At 42.7% G+C, this 26532-nt stretch overlaps 1 protein-coding gene across 6 annotated transcripts in view; it reads left to right on the plus strand.

Annotated features, from left to right (window-relative positions):
- The window catches only part of MAPKAPK5 (MAPK activated protein kinase 5), a 35545-nt gene extending 9226 nt beyond the window's left edge, over positions 1 to 26319 (plus strand). The window contains exons 5-15 of one of the 6 annotated variants that reach the window (XR_006263938.1): positions 463 to 571; positions 2008 to 2097; positions 2875 to 2970; positions 6593 to 6673; positions 9126 to 9313; positions 11459 to 11579; positions 14254 to 14384; positions 14657 to 14778; positions 15810 to 15914; positions 17840 to 17926; positions 18030 to 21474. Coding sequence is in view for 4 of the 6 variants with exons in the window: in XM_043439287.1 (XP_043295222.1) it covers positions 22919 to 25753 (2835 nt within the window). In the remaining 2 variants the exon portion in view is untranslated. Of the gene's footprint in view, positions 1 to 462; positions 572 to 2007; positions 2098 to 2874; positions 2971 to 6592; positions 6674 to 9125; positions 9314 to 11458; positions 11580 to 14253; positions 14385 to 14656; positions 14779 to 15809; positions 15915 to 17838; positions 17927 to 18029 lie in introns of those variants that run through there. The other 5 variants (XR_006263939.1, XM_043439297.1, XM_043439314.1 and 2 more) reach the window with 5 other exon arrangements.
- The last annotated feature ends 213 nt before the right edge of the window (positions 26320 to 26532 follow it).

Below are 26532 nucleotides of genomic sequence, written 5' to 3' on the forward strand. Positions count from 1 at the left end.
TAACAAAGACAGCCCAACCTACACAAAGTCGTATTCAATATGCTTTCAGTGTAGCTTCCCTAAGAATGTGCGTGCACACACCACACACCCCCTACACACACACACACACACACACACACACACACACACACGAATAAATAACAAAGACAGCCCAACCTACACAAAGTCGTATTCAATATGCTTTCAGTGTAGCTTCCCTAAAATATATATACATGTATAGAATCTTCAAAAGGACCATTGTCTTCAAAACTAATTCTTTTACTTTCTTTTAGCGTCTTAGAAACCTTTAGGTCAGGGATAGTCCTTATTCATAGTGTCCAGCTGGTAGTGACAGGGGATCCAACTCAAAGGGGCTGGTAGGACTAGACTTAGGACACATTTTGTAGATAAAGTATCTAGGTTAGCTACTTGATGTTTCAGTTTTTTTTTTTTAACTTAACAAAATCAAATGCTTTCAAACAGGGCTCGGCTCTTAATTGTAATGGAGATGATGGAAGGGGGAGAGCTATTTCACAGAATCAGCCAGCACCGGCACTTTACAGAGAAGCAAGCCAGCCAAGTAACAAAGCAGGCAAGTTGACCCCGGGTACCAATCAAACTGCCAACAGTGTTGGTTAACAAGCACAATTTCATTGGGGGGAATAAAAGAAAGCTTGGAGAAAAGCTCTATTTGATCTCTCATTGCCTGCTTTGTTATGTAATTAGAAAAGATGCCTTGACAGGAGGAATGTGACCCCCTTTTCTGCTTTGGGGAGGGAGCTATACTCTTCAGTGGTTGTCAATTGTTTGCTTATCATAAGATTTAAATAAACTCTGGAAGGAAGGTAATCTAAACTCCTTTTTAGATGGTACATAATCTCTAGGCATGTAGCTTCCAAGCCACTGTTATTGGACTTTGAGATAAAATGCTGCTGATACTACCTGAAAGACTGTGTGGTATGAAAACATGTTCTAAGACAATTGCATTTAAGATACTTTTTGCTTGTGAGTCACTTTTCTCATCAGATTTTAACATTATTCTAAGGTCTCTGTAATTCTGGGGGTATTCCTGGTTATATGTTCTTTCTACTCTGACATTTTATTGCTAGAGATATGATCTTTTCACAAACAATACTAGGAATCTGACTGGAAATAACTTCATGAGGAGATGGAAAGCCAAACCCTCAAGGTTTCTCTTTAGGCCAAGCAAGCAAAGCAGAGAAGCATGACATATGGCCCAGTTGGTTCTTAAAGAAAAATTCTTCCAAATTTTCTGTGAGCCTCAAGCATTTTTTGAGGCCTCCATTTTGGTAGGGAGGAGCTGCTCTTTGGAATGCCAAGACAGTTCCATACAGAGTATTAAAGAACAGGTGCAATCTGTTCTGTTTGATTTTTAAAAAATTATAGCTTGTGTTTTTCAAACATTAAGACTAAAGGATGAGCTCTAATAATCTGTGAAACCACACCCCTGTTAAGCCACCAAAACAGGCAACATTTTCAACCAGTGGGATGAGCAGATTGGAGCATCAGGTGGAAACATCCGTTCAGCTGCTTTCTGTTGTTCTTGAAGTCAGAACTTCAAGTCCTGCTCCCTGAAGAGTGCGGGTCTCTCTCGAGCCAGGCGTTAGCGCCACTGCCCCGCTAGGGGAGACGCAGGCCTGTTGGAGACGGGCTGGCCCAGTGTTTGCGCTGCGGTGCTTGTCACATCTCACATTAATGCAAGTGGAAGTACCTTGTTTTTCCCATTTAATATAGGATTTAACCATCAGTTTATTCTGACAAAGAATTATTTTTCTGTTGTATTTTTCTTTTTGTTGAACAAAATATAGGTTGCTATTAAATGAAGCTTACTTCATTTCTATTTCTTGGTATGTGAAGTCTTTCTTAATTTCTGCTGTAACACTGAAATCTGACCACAGTCTTAGTTGACTTAGTAAGGGTCATTTTTTAACCCCCTGAGCTTTCTGAGCCAGGGGAGCTGAAGAATAACCTCCTAAGACGCGGTTGCTCCGTCCTGCCCCTCCGCAGATAGCTCTGGCTCTGCAGCACTGTCACTTGTTGAACATCGCCCACAGAGACCTCAAGCCTGAAAACCTGCTCTTCAAGGATAACTCTTTGGTGAGATGACTTGCTTTTCTGTATTTCAGTGTCGCTACTCCCAACATGGTTCAGGAGTGATGCGTAGGTGTGTTGGTGTGTATATGTTTGCAGTGCTCTGAATCCATGTTGAAGAAGCTTTAGGCCAGAGTGCTTCCAGTAGCTTACTTTCCCCATCTGTTCCCTTGCTAGAGGCTCAAGAGAAATTTTACCATACTCCTGGTATCAGTCATTTTGGATGATACTGATACATGTTTGTACAGAAGGATTTAAGATTTGAGATATCATTTGGAAGGACTTTGGGAAGGGGCAGGAATCTTTATGCTGTTATATGTTACCTTGAAAGTTAATGGTTGTGTTTACAGTTAATCCCGATAAGGTGTTTTCCTTTCCGGCCCCAACCCATGCCCCATGCACTATGCCCTACCAGATTACAGATTACTGACTCTGGCTATCATGAAGCTGATGTTAAGGGTGAAGCAGCACTCTAGACTGATGAGAGATGATGCACAATAGTCAGAATCAGGGCACATGTGACTAATATCTTGGTTTAAGTGCTGCCTTTACAAGTTATGAAACAGGGATAACTGTGAGTGGGCAGAAATCCCTCATTTGTGTTTTACTAAGAATAGCTCCTCAATATGAATCTTTGTGTCCAGACATGAGGACATGCTACTCATAGGTTCCAGTCCCAACCAGAAACTCATGAGAGTTCAAGGTGACATGTCTTATACCTGGATTTTCCTTTAACATTTCCTGAGAACTCTGGAGCAGTGATTCCCATTTGTTTGATTTCAGGATGCCCCAGTGAAGTTGTGTGACTTTGGATTTGCCAAAATTGACCAAGGTGACTTGATGACGCCTCAGTTCACCCCATATTATGTAGCACCTCAGGTAAGCATGTGCTGTTTCTTCCATAGGATGTATCACCAGGCTGCCTGTAGACTCATATTTCTTCCATTCTACAGCATGAGTGGGCATATATTACAAATGGAAAGGGGAGAACTCAGTTTCAGAAACCCATAGGCTGCTTAATTTGGTATAGGCATTTTATTCTTTTAACAGAAACCTTATTGAGGTATGATTAGTATACTGTAAAAATACTTCTACCTTAAGTGTAGTTTGATGAATTTTGACAGATGGATACTTCTGCATGGACCTTGTCAAAATCAAGATGTAAAACAGTTCTATCACTTCAAAAACTATCTTGTGTGCCTTTGCAGTCATTCTGCTCCCAACTTAATCCCCTTAATTAAAACCACTGATCTACTTTCTGTCATTATTGGTTAGTTTTGCCTGTTGCAGAATTTCATTAGAATGGGATTCCTGTACCTTTTGTGTTTCACTTCTTCGACTCAGCATGTTTTTGAGATTCATCCATGTTGCTGTGTGTATCAGTCATTAGTTCCTTTTTATTGCTAAGTAGTATTCCATCATATGACTAAGCCACATTTGTTTTATCTGTTCACTGAGTGGTGGCCATTTAGGGTTGTCTCCTGGTTTTTACTATTATGAATAAAGCTGCTGGGAACATTCATTTACAGGTTTGGGGAGACATGCCCCTCCCCTTTAGGTAAAATCTCTTTTCAAAATGGTTGTGCCATTTCTTATCTCTAACTCAAGTTTGTTAGTATTTATAATCTTAGTCATTCTAGTAGGTATTTAGTGTTATTTCATTATGAATTTAATTATAGCATTTTCCTCATGGCTACTGTTGGATATTTTTTCATGTGTCTATTGGCTATTCTGTTGTGAAATATGGGTACAACATTCTGTTTTGAAGGATGGTACAAATCTTTTGACCTTTTTGTGATTAGTTTTTATTTTCTCTAGATTTATATATAGAAGTAGCACATCATATGGTGTTTTCTTTGTCGGGGGGCAGTTTCTTTTACTCAGCAAAATTATGTTTATTTACCTAGGTTATTCATACGTCAATAGTTCTTTCATTTTACTGCTAGGAGGTATTCCATGATGTGGCTATACCATGGTTTGTTTATCCACTCATCTGTTGGTGGGTTGTTTTCAACTTCTGGCTGTTAAAAATAAGCCTGCTTATAAACATTTGTGCACAAGTTTTTGCATGGACACTTTATTTCCTTTTCTCTTTGGTAAGTACCTAGAGTGGAATAGCTCTATTATATGTTAGATGTGTTTAACTTATTTAGAAATTGCCAAGTTGTTTTCCAAAGTGGTCGTTCAGTTTTACATTCCCAATCAGAAAGTTTCAGGGCTCTCAACATTCTTACTGGCATTTGGCATGGACTGGCATTTGGCATGGACAGTCTTTAATTTTAGCCACTTAAGTGACTTTGTAGAGATATTTCACTGTGGTTTCAATTTGCTTTTCCCTAATAGCTATTGATGTTGAGCATCTATTGTGCTTCTTTGCTGTCTGTATATTTTCTTTGAAGTATATGTTCAGATGTTTTCCCCATATTTTAAATTGGATTGTTTGTTTTCTTGCTGAATTTGAGAGCTTTTTAAAAAATATGTTTTGGATATAAGTCCTTTATCAGATACATGCTTTGGAAAGATTTTTTTCCAGTCTGTGGCTTTTTCTTTTTTTTTAAATTGAAGTATAGTTGATTTACAATGTTTGAGGTATATAGCAAAGTGATTCAGTTATACACATACACACATATCATCTTTTCTGGGTATATGCCCAGGAGTGGGATCACTGGGTCATATGATAGCTCTATTTTTAGTTTTTTAAGGAGCCTCCATACTGTTTTCCATAGTGGCCACATCTATTTACGTTCCCACCAACAGTGTAGGAGGGTTCCCTTTTCTCCACACCCTCTCCAGGATTTATTATTTGTAAACTTTTTGATGATGCCCATTCTGACTGGTGTGAGGTGGTAACAGTGTCTTTCATTTTGGTGTAAAAACCAATTTGTTAATTTTTTAAAAAATTTTGTGGGTTCTGCTTTTGGTTTTCTATCTAAGAGATCTTTGTCTAACCCAAGATCACAAAGATTTTCTACTATAAGTTTTATAATTTTAAGTTTTACATTTAAGTCTGTGATCCATTTTGACTTAATTTTTGTATAAGATGTGACGTATAGATCCAAGTTCATTTTTTAGCATTGGATATCTAGTTGTTCCTATATATTTGTTGAAAAGCTATCTTTTCTCCACTGCATTGCTTCACAGCCTTTGTCAAAAACCAGTTGAATGTATATGTGTGGGTTTATTTTTGGATTGTTCTACTTTGTTCCATTGATTGGTCTTTATGCCAATATCATATACTGTTTTGATTATTGACACTTTTTAATAACTTTTGACACGAGGTAGTTCTAGCCCTCTGACTTTGTTCTTTTTCATAGTTATTTTGGCTATTCAAATTTCTTTATATTTCCATATGGACTTTAGAATTGGCTGTTGATTTCTACAGAAAGTGTGCCGGAATTTTGACTAGGGTTGTTTGAAACATATAGTTCAACATGTGAGTACTGACAACATAACAACATCGAGCCTTCTGACCCATAAGCAGGCCGTATTCCATTTATTTTTGTCTTTGGTTTTGCTCAGCATTATCTGTCTGGTTTTCATTGTATAGGTCTTTCACATCTTATTTTAGATTTATCCTTAATATTTTTAATGCTGTAATAAGTGGTATTTTCTTTTTTAGGTTTAATTAATTCACTTTATTATTCTTGTGTGAGAACATGAGCCTGGGTCCTTTCTGGACAGAGACTGTATTGTGGGTCTTTACAAGATAGTCAGTGAATTCCTGATAGGGAGCTTCAGTGAGCACAGTCACCTTCAAGAGGGCAGGTGTAAGATGGCTGTAGGCCTCAGAGGTGGCATCCAAAGTGGCCCAGGCGAGGTTGCCCAAGGTGGCAGTGTGGCCCTGGCCGAGGTGTGACAGTTTTCAGTACCTGCTGTCAGCGGCATGGTCCCGTGGCCATGAAGGCCCAGACAGTAGCGGTGTGTCTGGGTACAAGGATGACACCTGCCAGCAGAGAGCTGCAGTATTGTGTCACCGTCACGGAACTCTGTGGGCTTTGCCAGTCTTGTGTCCCCAGGAGCCCCACTCCCCATGACAGTGGAGAGCTGGGCCAGGGTGATGGCCGCGAGGGTGGCAGTGGTTACCTTCGTGGAGCACTTAGCACCCAGACCTGTGTGACAATTACAGTCCCTCATGGCAGCAAATACCGTGAACCTGAGCCACTGACCAGCAAGTCTGCTTTCACTGCTTGCTGAGGCATTAAGAGATGCCCCTAGGAAAAAGTAATCTCAGGAAGAAAAAATAAATCTCCTTCAGGGACTGAATCTTCATGTCCTTGACCTAGGCAAATACTGATAAGTTGCTGATAATAAGAGAGAAAAAAGCCTTTTGAAAGTATTTAGAAAAAAAAAAAAAAAGAAAGTATTTAGAATTTTCAAAAATTTTTGATTCTTAATTGCCAGTGGCTACCTTCTTCAGCCTTCTAACATAGCAGTCTGTCTCAAGCTGCAGGTCACTGATGTGATGTTCAGTAAATTGTCCCCTTTGGTGTGACTCTGACAGGTACTGGAAGCCCAGAGAAGGCATCAGAAGGAGAAATCTGGCATCATACCTACCTCGCCAACACCCTACACTTATAACAAGGTAGGAGAAGAGAAACTAATCTCTACCCCTTGGGTGAAGCCTGTATTCTCCTGTGAGGTGTTTGTGGTCCTTTGGGAAGGTGGCAGATTCTCTTTTTATCCCTTGATATTATATTGCTGCCTGAGAGGCTGAAAGAAGCTACCTACACAGAAGAGTATTTGGAATTCAAGTTTCTCTCTGATGAAGTAAGATTCATACCAGTTTAGATTTTGTAGCAAGAACCAAAGGCTGTGGTCACTTGAAGGTTATTTATTTGACTAGCTGTACAGTCCACTGATCACATTTAAAAGATACGTTTGTCCTGCTTTTTTGAGGTGGAGGCCATTTCAGAGGATATTCCTTGGCCATTTATGGTGCCGTTCTTTCTAACCCCATAAAATACCCAACTTAGAACAGTGTCTAATACACAAGGCAAGTGTCCTGAGTGGTACCTGTTTCTATCACAGTTGTTAATCTGTAGACAGGCCTCTCTGTCCTAAAATACAAGAGACTTAAGGCCTCTTGAAACAAGTCCTAGAGATCTTGGAGTCATGGAGTGGTTCAGAAAAGAATGATGCTGCCTGGGGACTCAGGGAGATATACAGATGACAGGGAGGGAGCTGAGGATGGCAAAAGGGCAGGCCAGCTCCTCCTGGTCACACACCCTAAAGGGCCCCCATCTTCCTACCACACGCACATGCATACACACACACAGACACACGTATCACAGGGCACACAGGCTCCTGTGGCACTCAGCACCCTCCACTTGGCACTGGCCCAGCATGACTGGAACTCTACACATCTCCTTTCATGGTTAACCCTGTTCAGTCCCCAAGTAAGTACTGCTCCACACCTTGCTCCACAAACTGTAGGCTGCTGTGTCCTTACGTAGTGAAGGTTGGACGTGAGGGCTAGGCTGATGATAGTACCAGTCAGAGACTGCTTCCTGCTTCCCACTGTGGACAGGGATTGAGTGGTAGAAGCACTTAGCTAATAGAGATCAGAATTTATTTGATACAATATTCTCAGCATGAATACAATGGATTCTGATGTGATACATTATTTCCCAGTACTAGTTTTTTCTCCTCTTCCTACTCTGTTTTGGAATCTACTGGTGTTTGTGAATTTGCTTGGCATTCATAAAATTTACACTGCACAGATGAGTAATATATTAAAATAATAAGCTCATAATAATTTTGAATGTGTATATATATTCATCTAGTTATAATCTTTACATTGGCAACTGAGTGAACACTGAATGCTACATTTGCAAGTAATTTTTTAAAGAAACATAATGTAATAAGATGTAGTTAAATTTTCAAAAACTAAATACATCAATCTTAATTTTAAAAAAAGAGGCAGGATACTTGCAGTGACCCCACCCTCAATCTGCCGCATGATGTTGGCTTCTGTGCTTAGCTTCACTCTTGACAGATGACCCTAGAGGTGACAAGATCTCTATAGCACCAGTTTCCTCATGTGAACAATTTTCCACATTTGAACTTTTTTTTTTTTAAGATTTCTTTTCACCTCTATGATTTTATAATTGTTTTACAGCATGGGTCATGTCGTTTATGAATCTCTACTAGTAGTGTGATGCCGAGACATGGCTGAGAGTACCTGAGGCACCTGCTTTTCCAGCTTCTTACAGAGCAGCGCTGTGATGTGAGGCGCGAGTGGCCACAGCGGCAGGCTCCCTGGGCCGTCTTCCTCAGGCGGACACTTCTGTCCTGCCGTTCAGGAGGGGCTTGGGTTGAAGCCTCTGTGGACCCAGTTTCTGAGGCAGGTGGAACTGCGTTTAATTAAAATAGGGGTCCGTTATTAATAGGCATGCTGTGACTACAGGCCATGAAATCACCTGAAACCTACAGACTTGATAGTGGGTGGCAGTTTGGTTCCTTTCAGAATATCTTCCCAAGAATGGTCTCGTACGTGGGCACAGTGAGTCCTTGGCCAAAGGATTGCTTTCCACCCCCCGTTCTTCCCTGCCGTGCTTGTCCCCCATCTGTGTCAAACTGCTGTGAGCCTTTAGAAAATGAAGTGCTGTTTTTTGGGGTCAGCCCACCTGCATCCTAGCTATTTGTTCCTGTACCCTCAACCCGCCCAGGTGGCCAGAGGACATGTTTCACAACAGCTGGCTTATATCAGTTACTTTTCTGGCTGGGGTCAAAGTGTCTTACATCTGTACCCAATGGTCAGATAGCAGCTTGGGCCTCGGCAATGAGAATAAAAGTGACTTTTTACCCCAGATTGGCCTTGTGTATATGGTGTGCATATAGGTAGCATTGATAGCACATAACAAGGATAGAAAGGTTAATTCTCTTCAGACTTCCTGAAACTTTTCCAGTCTCTGATAAGTGATTCTTGGTGATATCAGCCTGTGGGTAGCAAGGACTGTTATTGGGTCAGTTCTGGGGGCTTTATTTTAGAGCTGTGCCTCTGGTATGAGTGACCATTTTCTTTTTGCTTTCAGAGCTGTGACTTGTGGTCCCTAGGGGTGATTATCTATGTGATGTTGTGCGGATACCCTCCTTTTTACTCCAAACACCATAGCCGGACTATCCCAAAGGATATGCGGAGAAAAATCATGACTGGCAGTTTTGAGTTCCCGGAGGAAGAGTGGAGCCAGATCTCCGAGATGGCCAAAGATGTTGTGAGAAAGTGAGTCTCTGGGCCACTGCGTGGGGGGCCTTACAAGTGGTAGAACGCAGAGCAGTGTTGGGTAGAGAAAATTCTTTGTTTCCCAGGCATGTATCTTCTCATTTTTATCATCACAGAAAATCTGCCCTGGAGTCTGAGATGAGAGTTCTCAGTATCCACATCTTGGTGAAATTGGAGCTGTACTCCCTCCTGTTGCATTCCTAGCATCTGTCCCTATGGTTGAATCCAGGTCCCTTGCCAGCCACTGTATCCGTGAACATTAATTCAGACTCTAGGGTGTACCCTCCCTGCACGGAGGCCAGTCATTCGGGACTGAGACGGTGCTGGGAGCTGAACTGGGCGCCAGAATGACCACGTTGCCTCTGTCTTTCCCTTCCTCAGCTCCTGTGGGAGTGTCCCACCCCGGCCTCCCTGCTGCTAGTTGTTTGCTCTGGCATATAGAGATAGAAACGTTCAAAAGGACTAGGGCTGAGTGAGTGTGAGGGACACATGACATTCAGAGTCCTCTGCTTCTTACAGAGCAGCGCTGTGATGTGAGGCGCGAGTGGCCACAGCGGCAGGCTCCCTGGGCCGCCTTCCTCAGGCGGACACTGTTCTGTCCTGCTGTTAAGGAGGGGCTTGGGTTGAAGCCTCTGTGGACCCAGTTTCTGAGGCAGGTGGAACTGCGTTTAATTAAAATAGGAGTCCGTTATTAATAGGCATGCTGTGACTACAGGCCATGAAATCACCTGAAACCTACAGACATGGTGGTGGGTGGCAGTTTGGTTCCTTTCAGAGTGTCTCCCCAAGAATGGTCTTGTACCTGGGCACGTGCTCCAGCTCCTTAGCTGGAGTTACTAAGGAGTCAGGCCTGCATAGGAGGTGTCCTTGGTTTTTCTGCCCACCTATCAGGGGATCTGCTGCCTGGGACTTCTGCGCTCTTCCGACATTGCTACTGCTTGGTCTTCACTGAGTAATTGCTCCTCTTTTGGTTTCAGTTTCTTCATCTGTAATGTGATAGAGATAAGCATTAAAAGGGCATTACCTGCGAACTGTCTCCTAGTAGTACAGCCATTTCTCTATGCAGATTACTCTCTTTCGGAAGTGAACTTGTCCTGTTGGTTAGGTGTTTATGTATATAAAAAGGGATTCATTTCTAAAATATCCAGGTGAAGGTGTTTTAGGGGGGTGGAGGCGGTCTGAAATCTGTCTTCCCATGCTGTTTCCATGCTGTATTCTCTGCCACTTAACCAAAACATCAATATCCTGTAAGTTCCCTGCAGTTCTACAGACTGTATTTCCTGTCACTAGAGTAACATTGATTATCTTCTCTTAGCATTGAGGGTCTTTTCTAAATAATCCTTTCTTTAGAATCTGAAGCTGTTCACAATGATCCAGAAAGTTACAGAAAACATGAAAGAGCAAGTAGGCACGTTGTCCTGACTGATGTTTGAAATGGGAGGCTATGTATTTGGAAGGAGTGCTGTAAAAGGTCCAGGGAATATGCTGGAGTGAGCTAGGAATTGCATCGGTATGAATGTACAAGATGGAAAGAACTGTGGTCAAAAGCCGATGGTACAGACAATACATTGGCTTAGAAAGAAATGCTGTCCCCTTCTCAAATATTAGATTTTTAGCTTAGAATGTCTTTGGAGAAATGGCTCAGGGTTCGTGTCCTGCCATATGGTGATATCTAAGAGTTTTATCACAAGTAGCAACCTGGATTTTCAGAACTGTATGATCACTTAACTAATTTTACAGCCACTGTTGGCCAAAAGAGTACTTTGAGTCCCTTTTGGAAATTATAGCCCACTGTCCTAGAAACGTTAGTCTGGGAATTCAATGTCTCAGGAACTGTGAGCCATGTGTAAGATTGATTACCTTACTGAACCTAGAACTCAGTCTGAGGTATCACTGGATTAAGCCTTTTCCTACCATTTTTAATCTCAATTTATTTAGTATAGAAAGGACTGACAAAGGACACAGTGCCCTCACAACTAACAGTTAGGGAAGAGAATCTCACCTCTGTCATGCAGAAAGCCTAGGCTGTAAGAGTTGGCAGAAAGTAGAAAGTCAGAAGCTGGAGCTGGCTAGAACCAGACTCAGGAACTTCCTGGCCTTCTGGAAGCAACTGTGCATGGCAGCCTTTTGGCCTTTTCTCCACAGGCTCTTGAAGGTCAAACCAGAGGAAAGGCTTACCATCGAGGGAGTGCTGGATCACCCCTGGCTCAACTCAACTGAGGCCCTGGATAATGTGCTACCCTCTGCTCAACTGATGATGGATAAGGTTCTGAATGATGCTTGTGGTGGTGGCCAAAATGGTGGTGTTGGGAAGGAATGCTGGGGCTTGACTCAGCGAGGGGGTTAAAGGCAAAACAATGCAGAGCACACCGTCTTTCCCAGAGAAACATCTCTGGTCTCCTGAAGATCAGGATTGGAAATAAGGAGCCTCCTTCCATAAAGGCCAGGTCAAAGCCTGGTACATACACTAAGGGAACATTCAGAGTACCTTCTTCCACATTTGTGCTGTGGGGCTGAGGCAGAGAGCAGTATCAGACATCAGCCGTCCTTTTGCCCAAGGGGTTTAAACAAGACTGGTTAGAAAAACCAACAAGCACAAAACCAAGAGGGAACACTCTCAGACATCAGAGCCTTTGCATGCTAAATTTTCTGTGAATTCTTATGGGAATTCAGAAAAAGAAGACATCTTTGAAGGGCTGTAATTAGGGAAGGGTTCCCAAAAAGAAGGCAAAACCCATCACAGTTATTAACTATCGTGTGGCACTTTTAAACCCCTTTACATGTTTAGCTATGAGCTGGCCTTGGAAGAATTGGAGTAGCAAGCACATGTGCCCACATATGGTGAACAACATGAGCAAAAAATTAGAGACTGAAATTCATCAGTGGGAAAAACAGCCTGATTTCATTAATAGGAAGTTGGTGAAATGGGTGTGACAGGGAAGGGCCTGGCTTTGAAAGTAGACAGAGGGGTGTGAGTCTTAGTAGGACCTAATTGAGAGGTTCTTACAGATTTTTGAGAAGAGTCCTGCCACAGGGAAGATATTTAGGGATGGTTAGTCAGACTTGCAGACTCACCAACCTAATACTACTACAGTAATCTAGAAGCTGGGAAGCTGCTCTAGGAGCAGAGAGGTAGAGATGAATGAATAGGCTCAATATTTTTGAAGACATTTCAACAATTTGGGGTGACTGACTAGAGATAAGGGGACAGTGAGTGGCATATCTGGTGATACCACTGACAGGGAAATCAGGAATGAGCCTGGTTTGGGTGAAGGGAAGTCTGTTAGATTTTCATTGTTATTTGATAGTAGATGGACATGCAAATGAATATGTGTGGTGTGGATTCAAAGTGTGGCTGAAAGGTAAAGGCAGTGACACAGACTTGAGTTACTCACTTAGAAGGGATGGAGTTGAAGTGTGAGGGAATAAGTGAATAGGAAAAAAGAATGCTAAGACCTCCCTTCGATTAGCTGGAGTACAAGAGAAGAAGAAAGGAGAACTAGAAGGGACAGAGTTTTCTGCTATCTCTCATCTGTATGCAGTTGTTTTCCTGGTTTAAAAGTATCCAGTAATCCAGAAATGGTTTGTTTGGTCAGTCCCAAATACAGGATTACTTATATCCTCTGATTGTCAGCACTTGAGTGTTACAGTGTGGCTTCCCTCAGGATGTTGGAAATGAAAAAGTAAGATTGCCTTCTGGAGTTACTTTAAGGTTAGTGTCTAACGAAGCCAAGTTCTAATATGCATAATCTTCTTAATGAAGAAAAAGGCCTTTAAGGTGGAACTGGAGTGTGACAGTATATTCCCATTTTGAAAGAAATGATGTGGTCAAGATGCAGGCTGGTCAGCTTTGGAAGTGTAGAAAAAATGGCCACATGCAGAAGCTGAATAGTGTCCATCTCAGCTATAGCTAGGAGATGGAGTCTGAGCTCATGAGCTTGCGGGTTCCCATCTCTTTTGTTGGGCTATCTCTGATAAGAAGGAAATAGATGCATGGGTCTGGAGATGGGTAGCCAGGGCCAATTACTGTAGTTTACTTCGATGAGTTTGAACTCTTCCGGATCTAATTGTGTGCTTATCAAGGAACTATTTTTTTTCTTAATCATCAGATTTTGTTGTTGAAATTCAAATAACACAGAGGTATATAAAATAAAAAGCAAAAGTTCCTCTTAATTACCCTGCCTCAGTTTCACCCCTCAGAGGTGAGGTGATCTGTGACTTGATGTATCCTTCCTGATCATTTTCTGAGGAGACACACATTGAACAGTCTGTCCTTTTTTTTTTTTCTTTTTTTAAAAAATACAAAAGTGGGATCATCTTGTTCTAATGAAGCTTTTTGCTGATTATTTGCTTTCCCTCATTGGTCTGCCCATAGTGAGAGAACACACTGGTCATAAAGGCAGACTTGAAGAGTACTAGACTTTATGACAGTTATTTCTCATTGTAAATTAATTGACTGGCTTTATAGATGAGTTTGTGAGGGTCTTCCATGCTCACCAGGTGAAATACTTGGGGTTCTGAGTCATTGGGGCTGAGGTGACTGTTTCTACCTTGAGGGCAGTGAATAAATGCTGGTCAGGGAGTCTTCTCAGGCAGCAGCCTGCCAGCCTTTCCCCTGATGTACATGTATGATTCTCTTTACACTTGCCCTTGCCAATGACTATGAGCATGAGCCTTGTTCGTTTTTCTTACTTGCCTTTCTGTCCCCCTGAAGGGAAGAAGGGCTTGCTGTTGTGTGGCCCTTGGCTGGCCTAGTATTTCCTGGGCCCTGCTGACCCATGGGGAAGAGTCCTCTGCCTTTTCAAAATTTGTATACTGCCAAGCATAAGACTGAAATTACCTGCTTAGTTCTTTTAGAGATTCTCCTTCCCACTTGTTAGATTGGTTTTTTAGGTGCCCAGAAATGAATATGAAAAACTGACACCAGTGTTTGCATTCAGGCGGTGGTTGCAGGGATCCAGCAGGCTCACGCAGAACAGTTGGCCAACATGCGGATCCAGGAACTAAAAGTCAGCCTCAAACCCTTGCACTCTGTGAACAACCCCATTCTAAGGAAGAGGAAATTACTCGGGTAACTGAACTTACTTCTTCGATTCTCCCTTCATGGCTGGTGTGGCCAGGGACAGGGTTCTGAAAGGTCAGCCAAGAGTCTTGCCCTTTTTTGCCTCTTAGGAGGGTGGAGAGGATAAGTTCTTTAAATAGCATCAGAAGTTGGAGATACTTTATAATTAATTATTTTATCTGAAAAATCTTGCCTTATGTTTAGTGTTTAGAGTTAACATCTGTTAAGAGCTGGGTTTTGGGGTCTCACTTTGTTATTACCTTTCTCCCAAACTTCTAAAGCACCAAGCCAAAGGATGGTGTATACATCCATGACCGTGAAAATGGAGCCGAGGATTCAAATGTTGCCTTGGAAAAGCTCCGAGATGTGATTGCTCAGTGTATTCTCCCCCAGGCTGGTAAAGGTCACACCATTTATGAATGCTCTGTGCATGACTGTGTGTGTGCATGGGCACATGACTGAAGGAGTGGTTTAATTGGTGTTTTCTGTTTCACCTTGGTGTTATAAGAAAATAAGTATGTTATATACTCTAAGCCCACTGAAAAGAGTGGACGATGGGAACTCAGAAATGTGGTGGGTTCTGCCCCACCTTTGGCTTCCTATGAAATTTCTAGTTTGAGTTTAATTGCCAGTGTCAGGCATAACATGTAATTTTGTATTTTCTTAGTTCGTTAATGAGATAACAGGATAGAGGATGGAAAATGTGAACAGGGTCAGGATTAGGTTGGGAAGGTCAGGAAGGTCGAGAAACACCATATCTAGAGCCCGTATCTAGAGTACAAGGCTGTTATTAACTTGTGAATATAAAGAGAAGACCTCCCAAGTTCAGAAGTGGCCCTGGCTGCTACTGGTATCACAGGCAGACTGTGACTTATATACATAAGTCCTTTGAGGGAGAGCTCTCTTTCAGTATGTTCTCTTTCCACTTAATGGGATAGGACAGGCCTTTCTCAGCAGATGAATGAGATACTTCACGTTGTAGGCCTGAAAACTACTGAGCTGACCAGTCTTCCTAGATTCCTTGGGTTTTAAGAGAGCTCACATAGTGTACCTCAGGTAGCCTTCCAGAGTAGGAAATGAGCTTAGGAAGAAAGAAGGTAGCCCACTCGGCCTTGTTCTCCTTCCATCTCATGATCTTGTAGGTTAACCAGGTGTTTTTGATCAGCAATAGCCCAACATTACCTATTTCCCATCCCCCAGGGCTAAGACTGGGGGCCTCAGGGGATGTCTGTCAGGTGGTCAGAGTAGGAAGAATTCAGAAACCAGAAGTAGTCTACATGTAATGTAGGAACTAGCAGTTATGATAGTCTGGAAAAGCTTGCACCTTTAATGACCACTTCTCAATAAAGTTGGACATCCTGTCCTTCCATCTTTGACACTAAAACCCCATGATGCTGCAGAGGAATGCAACTTCTTTTTCCTCTTTATCAACAGGAGAGAATGAAGATGAAAAGCTGAATGAAGTAGTGCAGGAAGCTTGGAAGTATAACCGGGAATGCAAACTCCTGAGAGATACTCTGCAAAGCTTCAGCTGGAATGGTAGGAGTCTTAACTATGCCTTTCCCCAGGAATGCAGAGAAGTATTTGTGTTTAGATTATGTAGGATCTCTGGGGGCTGAGCTGGGGCTGTGTTCAGGTGAAGCAGGGCTGGAGAGTGAGTGGAGTATTGTGGGACAGGGGTTAATCCTGCAGTAATTACCCAGGCATATCTGGACAATCTGGCCTTTTCGCTTATCTTCCAGAGTTCAAATGAATTGTGTGTTGCAGATTCATTGCTGTCCAGAGCCCCCATCACATACCACTTGGGCAAAAAAAACCCATCAGATCTCAGAACTCCTTCCAGATATCTGAGCTGTTAACCACATCATTATAAAGAGCAGTTCAGGAAAAAAAAAAAAGGCAGTTCAGTCCAAAGGGGAGAAAGAGGGCAAAGTACTGCAAAGTCTACCCTGCAGATCTGCTCAGCTTAGAGAAGGTCTGTTGCACTAAAGAGTGTCCCAGATCTGCTGCTTGTTGAATTTTTTTCCCCACAGGCAAAGACAGAGGTGTATTTTTTGAGCTGCTTTTGTATTGTCTTCCTAGCGTAGTAGGCTAGACTTCAGGTCTAGGATGCTCAAGGCAAGGAGCCTGGTTTTTGGACGTGAGAAGTCCAAAAGCTAGCCCAGCCATTTCTGTACTTGGAAATTAGCTTCTCTAGGATATATTTAAGATTTTGAAATCATCTGTACGGAAAAGCGACCATATTTGAGGTGCACACTTCCATAAATTTTCACAAAGTGAACATTCTCCCGTAACCAGCACTTGAACATGTGCCCTCTTCTACTACCTCCTTCCCCACAGGGTAATTTTGAGCCCAGTTTCTAGCACTATGTATCAGTCTTGCCTGATTTTATATTTTACGTATATGGAATCAGACAAGTCTGTGTTCTTTTGTATCTGGCTTCTTTTCGTCACTGTTGGTGAGATTCAGCCCTATTGTTGTGTGTAGTAGCAATTCATTTCTCATTTTTACATATATATGTATGTATGTAAATGTACGTATGTTCTCTCTATATATTCATATGTTTTTTTCTCCATAATATACACCACATAAATAGTTTTTATATTTATCCATTCTACTGTTGAATGGATATATGGGTTGTTTCCAGGTTTTGGTAATTAAGGAAAGCACTGCTCTGAACACTCTAGTATATATCTTTTTTTTTTTTAAGATTTATTTATTTATTTTTAGCTGCACTGGGTCTTCATTGCTTCACGCAGGCTTTCTCTAGTTGCAGTGAGCGGGGGCTACTCTCCAGTTGCAGTGTGCAGACTTCTCATTGCGGTGGCTTCTCTTGTTGCAGAGCACTGGCTCAAAGTGCGTGAGCTTCAGTAGCTGTGGCTTATGGGCTTAGTTGCCTGGTGGCATGTAGGATTTTCCTGGACCAGGGATCAGACCCATGTCCTCTGCATTGGCAGGCAGACACCCAACCACTGGACCATCAGGGAACTCATTTCTCCTATGTATCTAGAATTGGAGTTGCTGGTTCATGGGGATGTTCATCTGTTTGGCTTTAGAGGGTACTGCCACCGTTTCCCAAAGTTGTCGTACCAACGTGTACCTCCACTGGCGGGTTTGAGGGTTCTAGTTATTCTGTATCCACACCAACACTTGCTATTGTCTTTTTCATTTTAGTCTTTCTAGTTAGTAAGTACTGTTGGTACTGCAGTGTCATTTTACTTTGCCTTTCCCTGATGACATATAAGCTTAAGCACTTTTTAATGTTTATTGGCCACTTAGATTTTGTGAAGTGCCTATTCTGTTGCCCATTTTTCTGTTGACTTGTACCTCTCTTATAAACGTGCAGGAGTTCTTTATATAGTCTGGATATGAGTTCTGTTGTAGACACATATTACAAAGAACTTCTCCCTCTTTGTGGTTTCCTTCTGTGCTGTTGTACTGAACACTGGATTTTTATGACCAGGTTAATAAGCTGCTCAACTCTACCGGAAAAATGGGGGACTTGAACTGCTTCTGATCAGTGTTGGTGATGGTTCCTCCATTGGTGAAGGTGAATTTGACACTAGTGAGGTGTACCTTATTGGGTCCCTGTCAAGAATCTTACCATCTCCCCAACAGTTGGGAGACTCACCTTTTCCTTTTTTGGGTTTCAGGTCGTGGATTCACCGATAAAGTAGATCGATTAAAACTGGCTGAAATTGTGAAGCAAGTGATAGAAGAGCAAACCACTTCCCACGAATCCCAATAATGACAGCTTCAGACTTTGTTTTTTTAAAAATTTGAAAATTTATTCATTAATGTATAATTTTTATGTAAATTAATAAATCATAATTTCATTTCCACACTGCTTAAAGATGCTGTATAAATTTAGATACAGGATTTACTAATAGTATATATAGTTCATTTGTTTTAAGAAAAGCTCAGTTCCTAGAGATATATACTATTACTTTAGGATTGTTTAGTCATCTGTTGTAAAGCTGACGGTATTGTCAAGCAAGACTGTTTTTATTTGTAATAAAGCGTACAAAAACCATTTGCCAGTGGTAGGCAAAGGACCAACTATATTGACCTCTCTACTTAGTAAAGAGTTGAATCAAGTACTGTGGAATCTGGTTTCAGTTGCCCTGTGTATTTCCTCTCTGCACTGTTGATGGATTAGCTCTGGTGCCAAGAATTTTTTCTGGATCCGTGTTGCAGACTGCCTGATGGAGCTCAGAGGGCACTGACTCCTGTGATGGAAGAGGCAGGGAGCTGAGTCCTCATTTCTCTGGTCCCTAACTCCCTAGGGAAAAGTGGTCCCATTTCTTTATTGTCACATTTGCTCAAAGGTATTGGTGTATTTCTTTAATAGGATTCTCTATTGAGTTTATTCTTTTAATGTTTAACCAGATCTTCAGCCCTGCCACTCCCTTCGAGGTCCTGCCTTGTCCTCCCCATTTCCTGAAGCCCTCACCAGCTCCATTGCTTCTTACTTCCTTTTCCTGTTCTTCTGACTCCTTTTATGGAATGATTTTTCTGAGAAAGTTACATATCATAAAAACTGGACTAATGGATATTCATTGGAAGGACTGATGCTGAAGCTGAAGCCCTAATACTTTGGCCACCTGATGCGAAGAGCGGACTCACTGGAAGAGACCCTGATACTGGGAAAGATTGAGGCAAAAGGAGAAGAAGGTGGCAAAGGATGAGATGCTTGGATAGCATCACCGGCTCAATGGACATGAACTTGGGTAAACTCTGAGGGATAGTGAGGGACAAGGAGGTCTAGTGTGCTGCAGTCCATGGGGGTCACAAAGAGTTGGACATGACTTAGTGACTGAACAACAATAATCGGGTTAGCATCTAAGATGGTCCAGGTTTTTTGTCTTAAAGCTACCTTTTTTTCTCTAACGTTTCTGCCTGGGTTTCATGTTGGCATCCCCTGGACTGCATGTATTTTATTTAGCACTCTTCATTTTCAGGAAGCACGGTTCTGGCCAAGAGATCAGATACTTGAATAGAAACAGGGCTCAGTGCTTTTCTACTCTGCTGTTGTGCAATGGGCTTCCATAACAAACCGTTTTTATTTATTTATGTTAGTAGTTCTTGGTTGTTGGTTCGGTGTTGGTAAACGGGAGAGCTAATAGGCAAACTCCAATTCACAGAGAAGGAAAGGCTCGGTAGGCTCAGTTACTGTTTCATCCCATCACGTTATCTTCAATCAAAATCAACCCCACAGAGCTCACTTTCTAACTCTTCCGCTTTGCTAAGTATGTCTTCAGGATGACATTTGGTTAGTATACCCCGTATGTGTGTGAATGAGTGTAGTAATACATGATAAAACAATGTATCTCTTAGTAATTACCGTATACATTGGTTCCCTCATACTTTGGAGAATTTTTAATTCAAGGCGTTTTTTGAGTTAAGACTCACTAATCTCAGGTGACTGATAACTTATAAATGGATACCCTGTAAGGAGAATTCAATACTTTTAAACATGGCAAAATCTAACAGGCAGCAGAGAAAAACAAACCAGAAAACTTAGCTGAGAGTTGAATTAAAAGTTGAATTATTCTGTTTTTCAGTGAAATGCAGTCTTATAAATCACTTTTTGCAATCAGGAAAAACTGCGCTTGTTTCTGGAACAACTGAATCCCTGTTATGTTTCTTATTTTATTGCAGAGGTTCAGTATTTGCGGGCTTCTCTTGTGGCTCAGCTTGTAAAGAATCTGTCTGCAATGTGGGAGACCTAGGTTCGATCCCTGGGTTGGGAAGAACCTCTGGAGAAGGGAAAGGCTACCCCCACTCCAGTATTCTGGCCTGGAGAATTCCATGGACTGTATAGTCCATGGGGTTGCAAAGAGTTGGACAGAACTAAGTGACTTTCACTTTCACTTCAGTATATTCCCTGGGGCGAGGAAGGCAGTAACTAACTTTGTTACTCTTCTTTTTCTTCAGAGGAACCTTCTAGTAGAGGAACTAGTCTACTATTAACTCAAATTTGTTATTTGGGTGTCTTCTAAAGGCTCAGGATGATTTCTCTATGTGGTGAATTTTAGGTATGATCTAAAAGGGCATCCAAAAGATGCTTCCTTTTACTCTGAGCAGAGGTTGCTCATGTTTCTTTACGCTGAATTAAACTGGCCCCCCAAATGAGTAGAGTGTCCAGACAGGTTCATGCTCAAAGTTTTAGAATACCCTGAAAGTGAAGTGGCTCAGTCGTGTCCAACTTTTTGCAACTCCATGGACTGTAGCCTACCAGGCTCCTCCGTTGGTCCATGGGATTTTCTAGGCAAGAGTACTGGAGTCGATTGCCATTTCCTTCTCCAGGGGGATGTTCCCAACCCAGGGATTGAACCCAGGTCTCCCGCATTGTAGGCAGACGCTTTTACCGTCTGAGCCACCAGAGAAGTTCATAGAATACTTTGGAGGGTGTTTAAAAGTGGGTCCTACCTGACACAGAGCTCCATGACAAAACCGGAGCTTCCAAGACTCAGCACTGTTTGGTCTTTAAAGTGGGGTTTTGTTTATGGAGTTTGTCTGTAGGCCAGTAGCAAATTCTGCTTTAACTTTACCAGTCAGGTTTGCTAATAAAGCAAAATTAACATGTACTGGAAGTGAAACAAAATCATCCTTGTCTCTTCTGACCTGTCCCTCTAATGCCTGTATCTGCAGAAAGTTAACATTCTAAGAACAGTTCTCATAGGCAGGAAGTTTAGAGTCTTCAGTTTTCCTACGTGATTTGCCAACCCTCTGCTTACTATATAACCATTACTTGTCTCTCAAATACCTTTAGATTTTACCACAATTATTTATTTGATGCGGAACAACATTTGTATTTTTCTGGCTAATGTATTTTATAAGCTAGGAAACACTTGTCAGAAGTTAATTGTCTGAAACATGCAGATAGGAGGAAATGCTTTTTAAAAAAGACTTTTGTTTTTGTATTCATTTGAGATAGAATAAGTTGAAGAAATTATTGGTTGAAGTCAAATGATTTAAATCAGATCCTGTGTGTGAATACTTGCGTACATGTGTGTTGACAAAAATGTGTTTCAATTTGAGAATTGCAAAACTGGATATTTAATTTTAATTATATTTTTATTTATTTAAAAAGTAGAAGTGGTCTTTCATTATTGATTTGATTCTTTTGTCCCACAAAATGATTTTATCAAATTTGTCCTGTCTGGTTAAGAACAGGGGAACATCTAAAATCTGTGATAGTTTCCAAGTTACATAATTTTAAGAGGCTTTTCTCTTATATAAAATACAAGGAGAAGGGAAATACACCTAGAAATCATTTCACCATTTTTGCTGTAAATTTTTAATGGGTGATATGATGGTATTAATTTCCTTGCTAGATGTGGATAAATTTCCTTGTCTGTGTTAGGAATTAAACATTAACTGGAAAGGGTTAATGAGTTGATGTGCTCATGCTTATATCTGAAATCTTGTGTATGATTCTTTTTTGAATTATATAGTGCATCTCTCAATTTTTGTGCAGTACTTACACTCCTAACCCTTATTTTGAAGGTTTTATACTGTAAATATTTGACTTAATATAAAATTATTTTAATGCAAGATAAAAGATGTAGAGTCTTACTTTAGTTGATATTAGGATGCAAAAAAGAATAACTGGGCAAGGGACATGGATAAAGCTTTTCTTCCCCTTTTTTCCTTTTAAATCTATACTACTAAATATAACATCAACATCAAAATCAAATTGAAAGACTTTCATAGACATGGTTCAGTTTTAGTTACAAAAGCAAAGAGGTCTTTAAAAATTCTTATACAGTGGATTTTTATTTTCTTGATGAAATGGTAACTACATAACCTGGTTATTCAGAGTTTAGTTTTACTCCAGAGTTTGTTTTTATGTTGGGAGAAATTGAACTTTGATCCTAGTCACTTGTTAGTCTCCATAGGGAAACTGAACTTTCATTTAACAGTTAGTATGTCTATACATTCAGAATACTTCTTATTGGAGGAAAATTATGTTTATATGCAGATATAAAATGTCTAAACTCATCTGTCATGAACAAAAGTGAATGAGGGAGGATTTCTGCACCCATGTAGAAGTTTAAACAAAAAACCAGACCCTGAAAAAGAAGGACTGGACTGAGAAACAATACCTTCAGTACTACAGATACCAGGAAAAGAGGCAGTGGGCAACAAAGAACATCATCCTACTCTGGGATCCCCAAAGAATCCCCATCCCCTCCCCCCTGGCCTCCTGCCAGAATGTTGGGTTTCAAAGAATGAGCAGATTAACGGATATCAGGAGTAGTGTGGACTGGGCTGAGGACAAGGATAATTTGCCTGAGTAAAAGTACTGACTTGAAATCATTAGAGGCCGTCTACTTGGGTAGAGGAAACAGCCACGGAGCATTAAAACTGTTGCTGTTGGAAGGAGGTCATATAGTAAGGAAACCACTGAAGACCAAGAGAGAAAAACAACACAAACACAGCCCCAAGGTCTGTATGACTCAAGAGTCGGGCAGCACCCACCCATAAGGGAGCCAGCATAGATCTGGGGCTAATAGCTGGATTTCCCAGGCTCAGCATGCCAGGGAGAGCAGCTGCTGCTGCTGGACACAAGCCCTGCATCATCAACGGACTCACCAGGGCCACGTCAGTGGCAGCGTCTGTGAGAGACTCTGCCTCTATACTGCCTTCTCTACCGAAAAGGCAGGTGGCTATGTCTGAGGCTATCCGAGTGCTTCACACTTGGGCTCCTCAGATGAAGGGCTTGAGGCGGGCCCTGGTGCCAGGACTTGCACGTGCCAGGTTGGGGATCCTGTTGTTCTTGGTACTGATTTCTCTGCCAAGCCTGTACTGTGACCTGGGCTCACTATATCACTCTTCCTATGAAATAGTCATTCCCAAGAGGCTGACAGTGGAAGCAAGGGAAGACCAAGCGGAAAAGCTCTCCTATATGCTATTTATGCAGGGCCAGAGGCAGCTGATTCACCTGACGGTGAAGAGAGACTACTTTGTGGATAACTTCCCGGTTTTCAGCTACCACAATGGCATCCTGGGGCGAGAGATGCCTCTCATCTCGCAGGACTGTCACTACGAAGGCTACATAGAAGGAGTCCCAGGTTCTTTTGTTTCTGTCAACACCTGTTCAGGCCTCAGGGGCCTCCTGATTAAGGAGGAAAAATCCTATGGCGTTGAGCCCGTGCACTCTTCCAAACGGTTTGAGCACGTGTTGTACGCCATGGGCCACGAAGCTCAAGTCTCCTGTAGCGTCACGTCCAAGGACAGCCAAGTGGCGTCCACCAGCCAGCAACCACAGAGCGCCAGGCCTCACAGCTTGCAGGTGCCATCCGACTTGTGGTCACGTACCAAGTACGTGGAGATGTTTGTCGTGGTCAACAACCAGCGGTTCCAAATGTGGGGCGGTGACGTCAATCAGACAGTCCAGAGAGTAATGGACATCATAGCTCTGGCCAACAGCTTCACAAGGGGAATAAACACAGAGGTGGTGCTGGCTGGAATGGAGATTTGGACTGAGGGGGACCTCACAGAGGTCCCCGTGGACCTGCAAGTTGCACTCAGGAATTTCAACAGCTGGAGACAAGAGAAGCTCTTCCATCGTGTGAAGCATGATGTTGCCCACATGATCGTGGGACAGCATCCTCAAGAGGGTATGGGGCAGGCATTTCTCGGTGGTGCCTGCTCAAGTGATTTTGCAGCAGCCGTGGAATCCTTCCACCACGAGGATGTCCTCCTGTTTGCAGCACTCATGGTCCACGAGCTTGGACACAACTTGGGTATTCGGCACGACCATTCGGCCTGCATTTGTAAAGATAGGCCCTTCTGCCTCATGCGTGAAAACATCACTAAAGAAAGTGGCTTCAGCAACTGCAGCTCTGACTCCTTCCACCAGTTCCTCTGGGAACACAAGGGGGCCTGCCTGTTTAACAAGCCTGGGCACAAAGCCCGCTTACGGAGGGATTCGAACTGTGGCGATGGCATTGTAGAAGGAGATGAGCAGTGTGACTGTGGTTCTAAGTGTGAAACGCACCCATGCTGTGACACCAGATGTAGGCTGAGAGAGCAGGCAGAGTGTAGTGATGGACTCTGCTGTGATAAATGTCGCCTGAGACACAAGGGATTCATGTGCCGTGCTGCTTTGGGAGAGTGTGACCTCCCAGAGTATTGTAATGGTTCCTCGGGAGAATGTCCCAGAGACAGCTATAAGCTTGATGGTACAATGTGTGATAGAATTCACTACTGTGCTGGAGGTCGGTGTAAGAACCCTGACAATCAATGCATGGATATATATGGGTCCCCTGCAAGGTCTGCCCCAGAAAACTGTTACGTTTCAATGAACACAAGAGGGGACCGGTTTGGAAACTGTGGTGCCACCAGCTCACCGAGGTTAACATATCTGAAGTGTGCAGATGATAACATATTTTGTGGGAAACTCGTATGTACAAATGTTAGACAGATACCACAACTCAAACCCAATCATACACTGATCCAGGTCGCTCACAGAGATGACTGGTGCTGGAGCATGGATGCCTACGACACTGCTGATATCCCTGATGATGGAGATGCGCATACTGGCACTCTCTGCGCCCCACACAAAGTCTGCATGAATCACTTGTGTACTGATTACACCTCACTTGGTTACAACTGTGAAACAACAGAATTGTGTAACGGGAAAGGAGTTTGCAACAATTTTAGGCATTGCCATTGTGAGGATGGCTATGCGCCCCCTGACTGCAAAGATCCAGGAGAAGGTGGTAGTGTAGACAGTGGTCCTGCTAGTGTATCAATTCGACTTTCTAGTGAAGGTGAAAGTGAAACTCCTATGACACGTTCGACTGAGGGTGACTATCCTGGCAACATTATTTACATAGTCCCTGCGATACTTTTGGTGTTTTTGCTAATTATATTATTATTTATTAGCCTCAAGGCTGGAATTGAGTCAGTAGAGACCCCAGAGCAGGCCTCAGAGGAGGGGACAGAGGAGAGCAGTAGTGAGGGATTCATAGCAGAACTCCTCCCAGTGGGGCTACTAGAGGAGTCAGAGGAGGGCCCCCCACCAGAGGAAGGCCCCCAACCAGAGGGAGGCCCCCCACCAGAGGGAGGCCCCCCACCAGAGGGAGGCCCCCCACCAGAGGAAGGCCCCCCACCAGAGGCACCCCCTCCCCCTCCGGAGGGCCCGCCGCCGGAGGCCCCCCCACCAGCAGGACCCCCGCCGGAGGCCCCCCCGCCGGCGGCACCCCCGCCGGAGGCCCCCCCGCCGGCGGCACCCCCGCCGGAGGCCCCCCCGCCCGCGGCACCCCCGCCGGAGGCCCCCCAGCCGGCGGAACCCCCGCCGGAGGCCCCCCCGCCGGCGGCACCCCCACCAGAGGCCCCATCCCCAGAACAGCCAGCAGCATAAGAGGCAGCAGGTGAAGGACAAGCATAACCAAAGGCAGAAGTATACTGGAGGAAGAATTCAAACATCTCAGCTATCTTCAAGCACTAGGTGGGAATAAGGCACTCACAGAAGCAAAGGTGAAGTGAGAACTGATGGACCCTGTAACTCTGACAGGGACAGTCTACAGAAGCACACCAACATAGGAACAGGACGACAATGCTTTCAGTATTTGTTTTATTAATTTGATTATATATTCATATGTGAACTCGTATGTAAAATATTCTACACTTTTGCTTTCTTTCCATTTCATGAAACAATTTTATGTAAGTTCTTCTCATGAATCATACTTATCAATGTCATCTTTTAGTTGGGCCAATTTCTGATCTGAAATTACTTTTCAGGGCATACTATCTTCTATCTGCATTGTTTGATATAAAGTATTATTTGCACCTAAGATTATCACAGGATCATTCATCCCACTCATATGTATTATTTAAAGAATGTTATCTGTTCAGTAATCTAATTTGCCTCAAAAATTACTATTCATGAATAGAAAATGATTTTAAGTAAATAAAAAGCTATTTTAAGAAGCATCACTTCAGACTCCATAGTGCCTAGTCCTTGGGGCTTCTTTATTTTGGGACTATCTTGGAAGGGGCTACATCTGATCCAGGGTGGTCTGATCACCTTGGATGCATGGGGGTGGTGCATGAGGGAAGGAGAGCACTTAGGCAAGAGACAACCTTGTCTAGTGTGGAGTTCAGTTGAAATTATCAATTATTCCCTTTTTTCTACTTATA

Source organism: Cervus canadensis, chromosome 1, assembly GCF_019320065.1.
Source record: "Cervus canadensis isolate Bull #8, Minnesota chromosome 1, ASM1932006v1, whole genome shotgun sequence".
Classification (NCBI taxonomy): domain Eukaryota; kingdom Metazoa; phylum Chordata; class Mammalia; order Artiodactyla; family Cervidae; genus Cervus; species Cervus canadensis.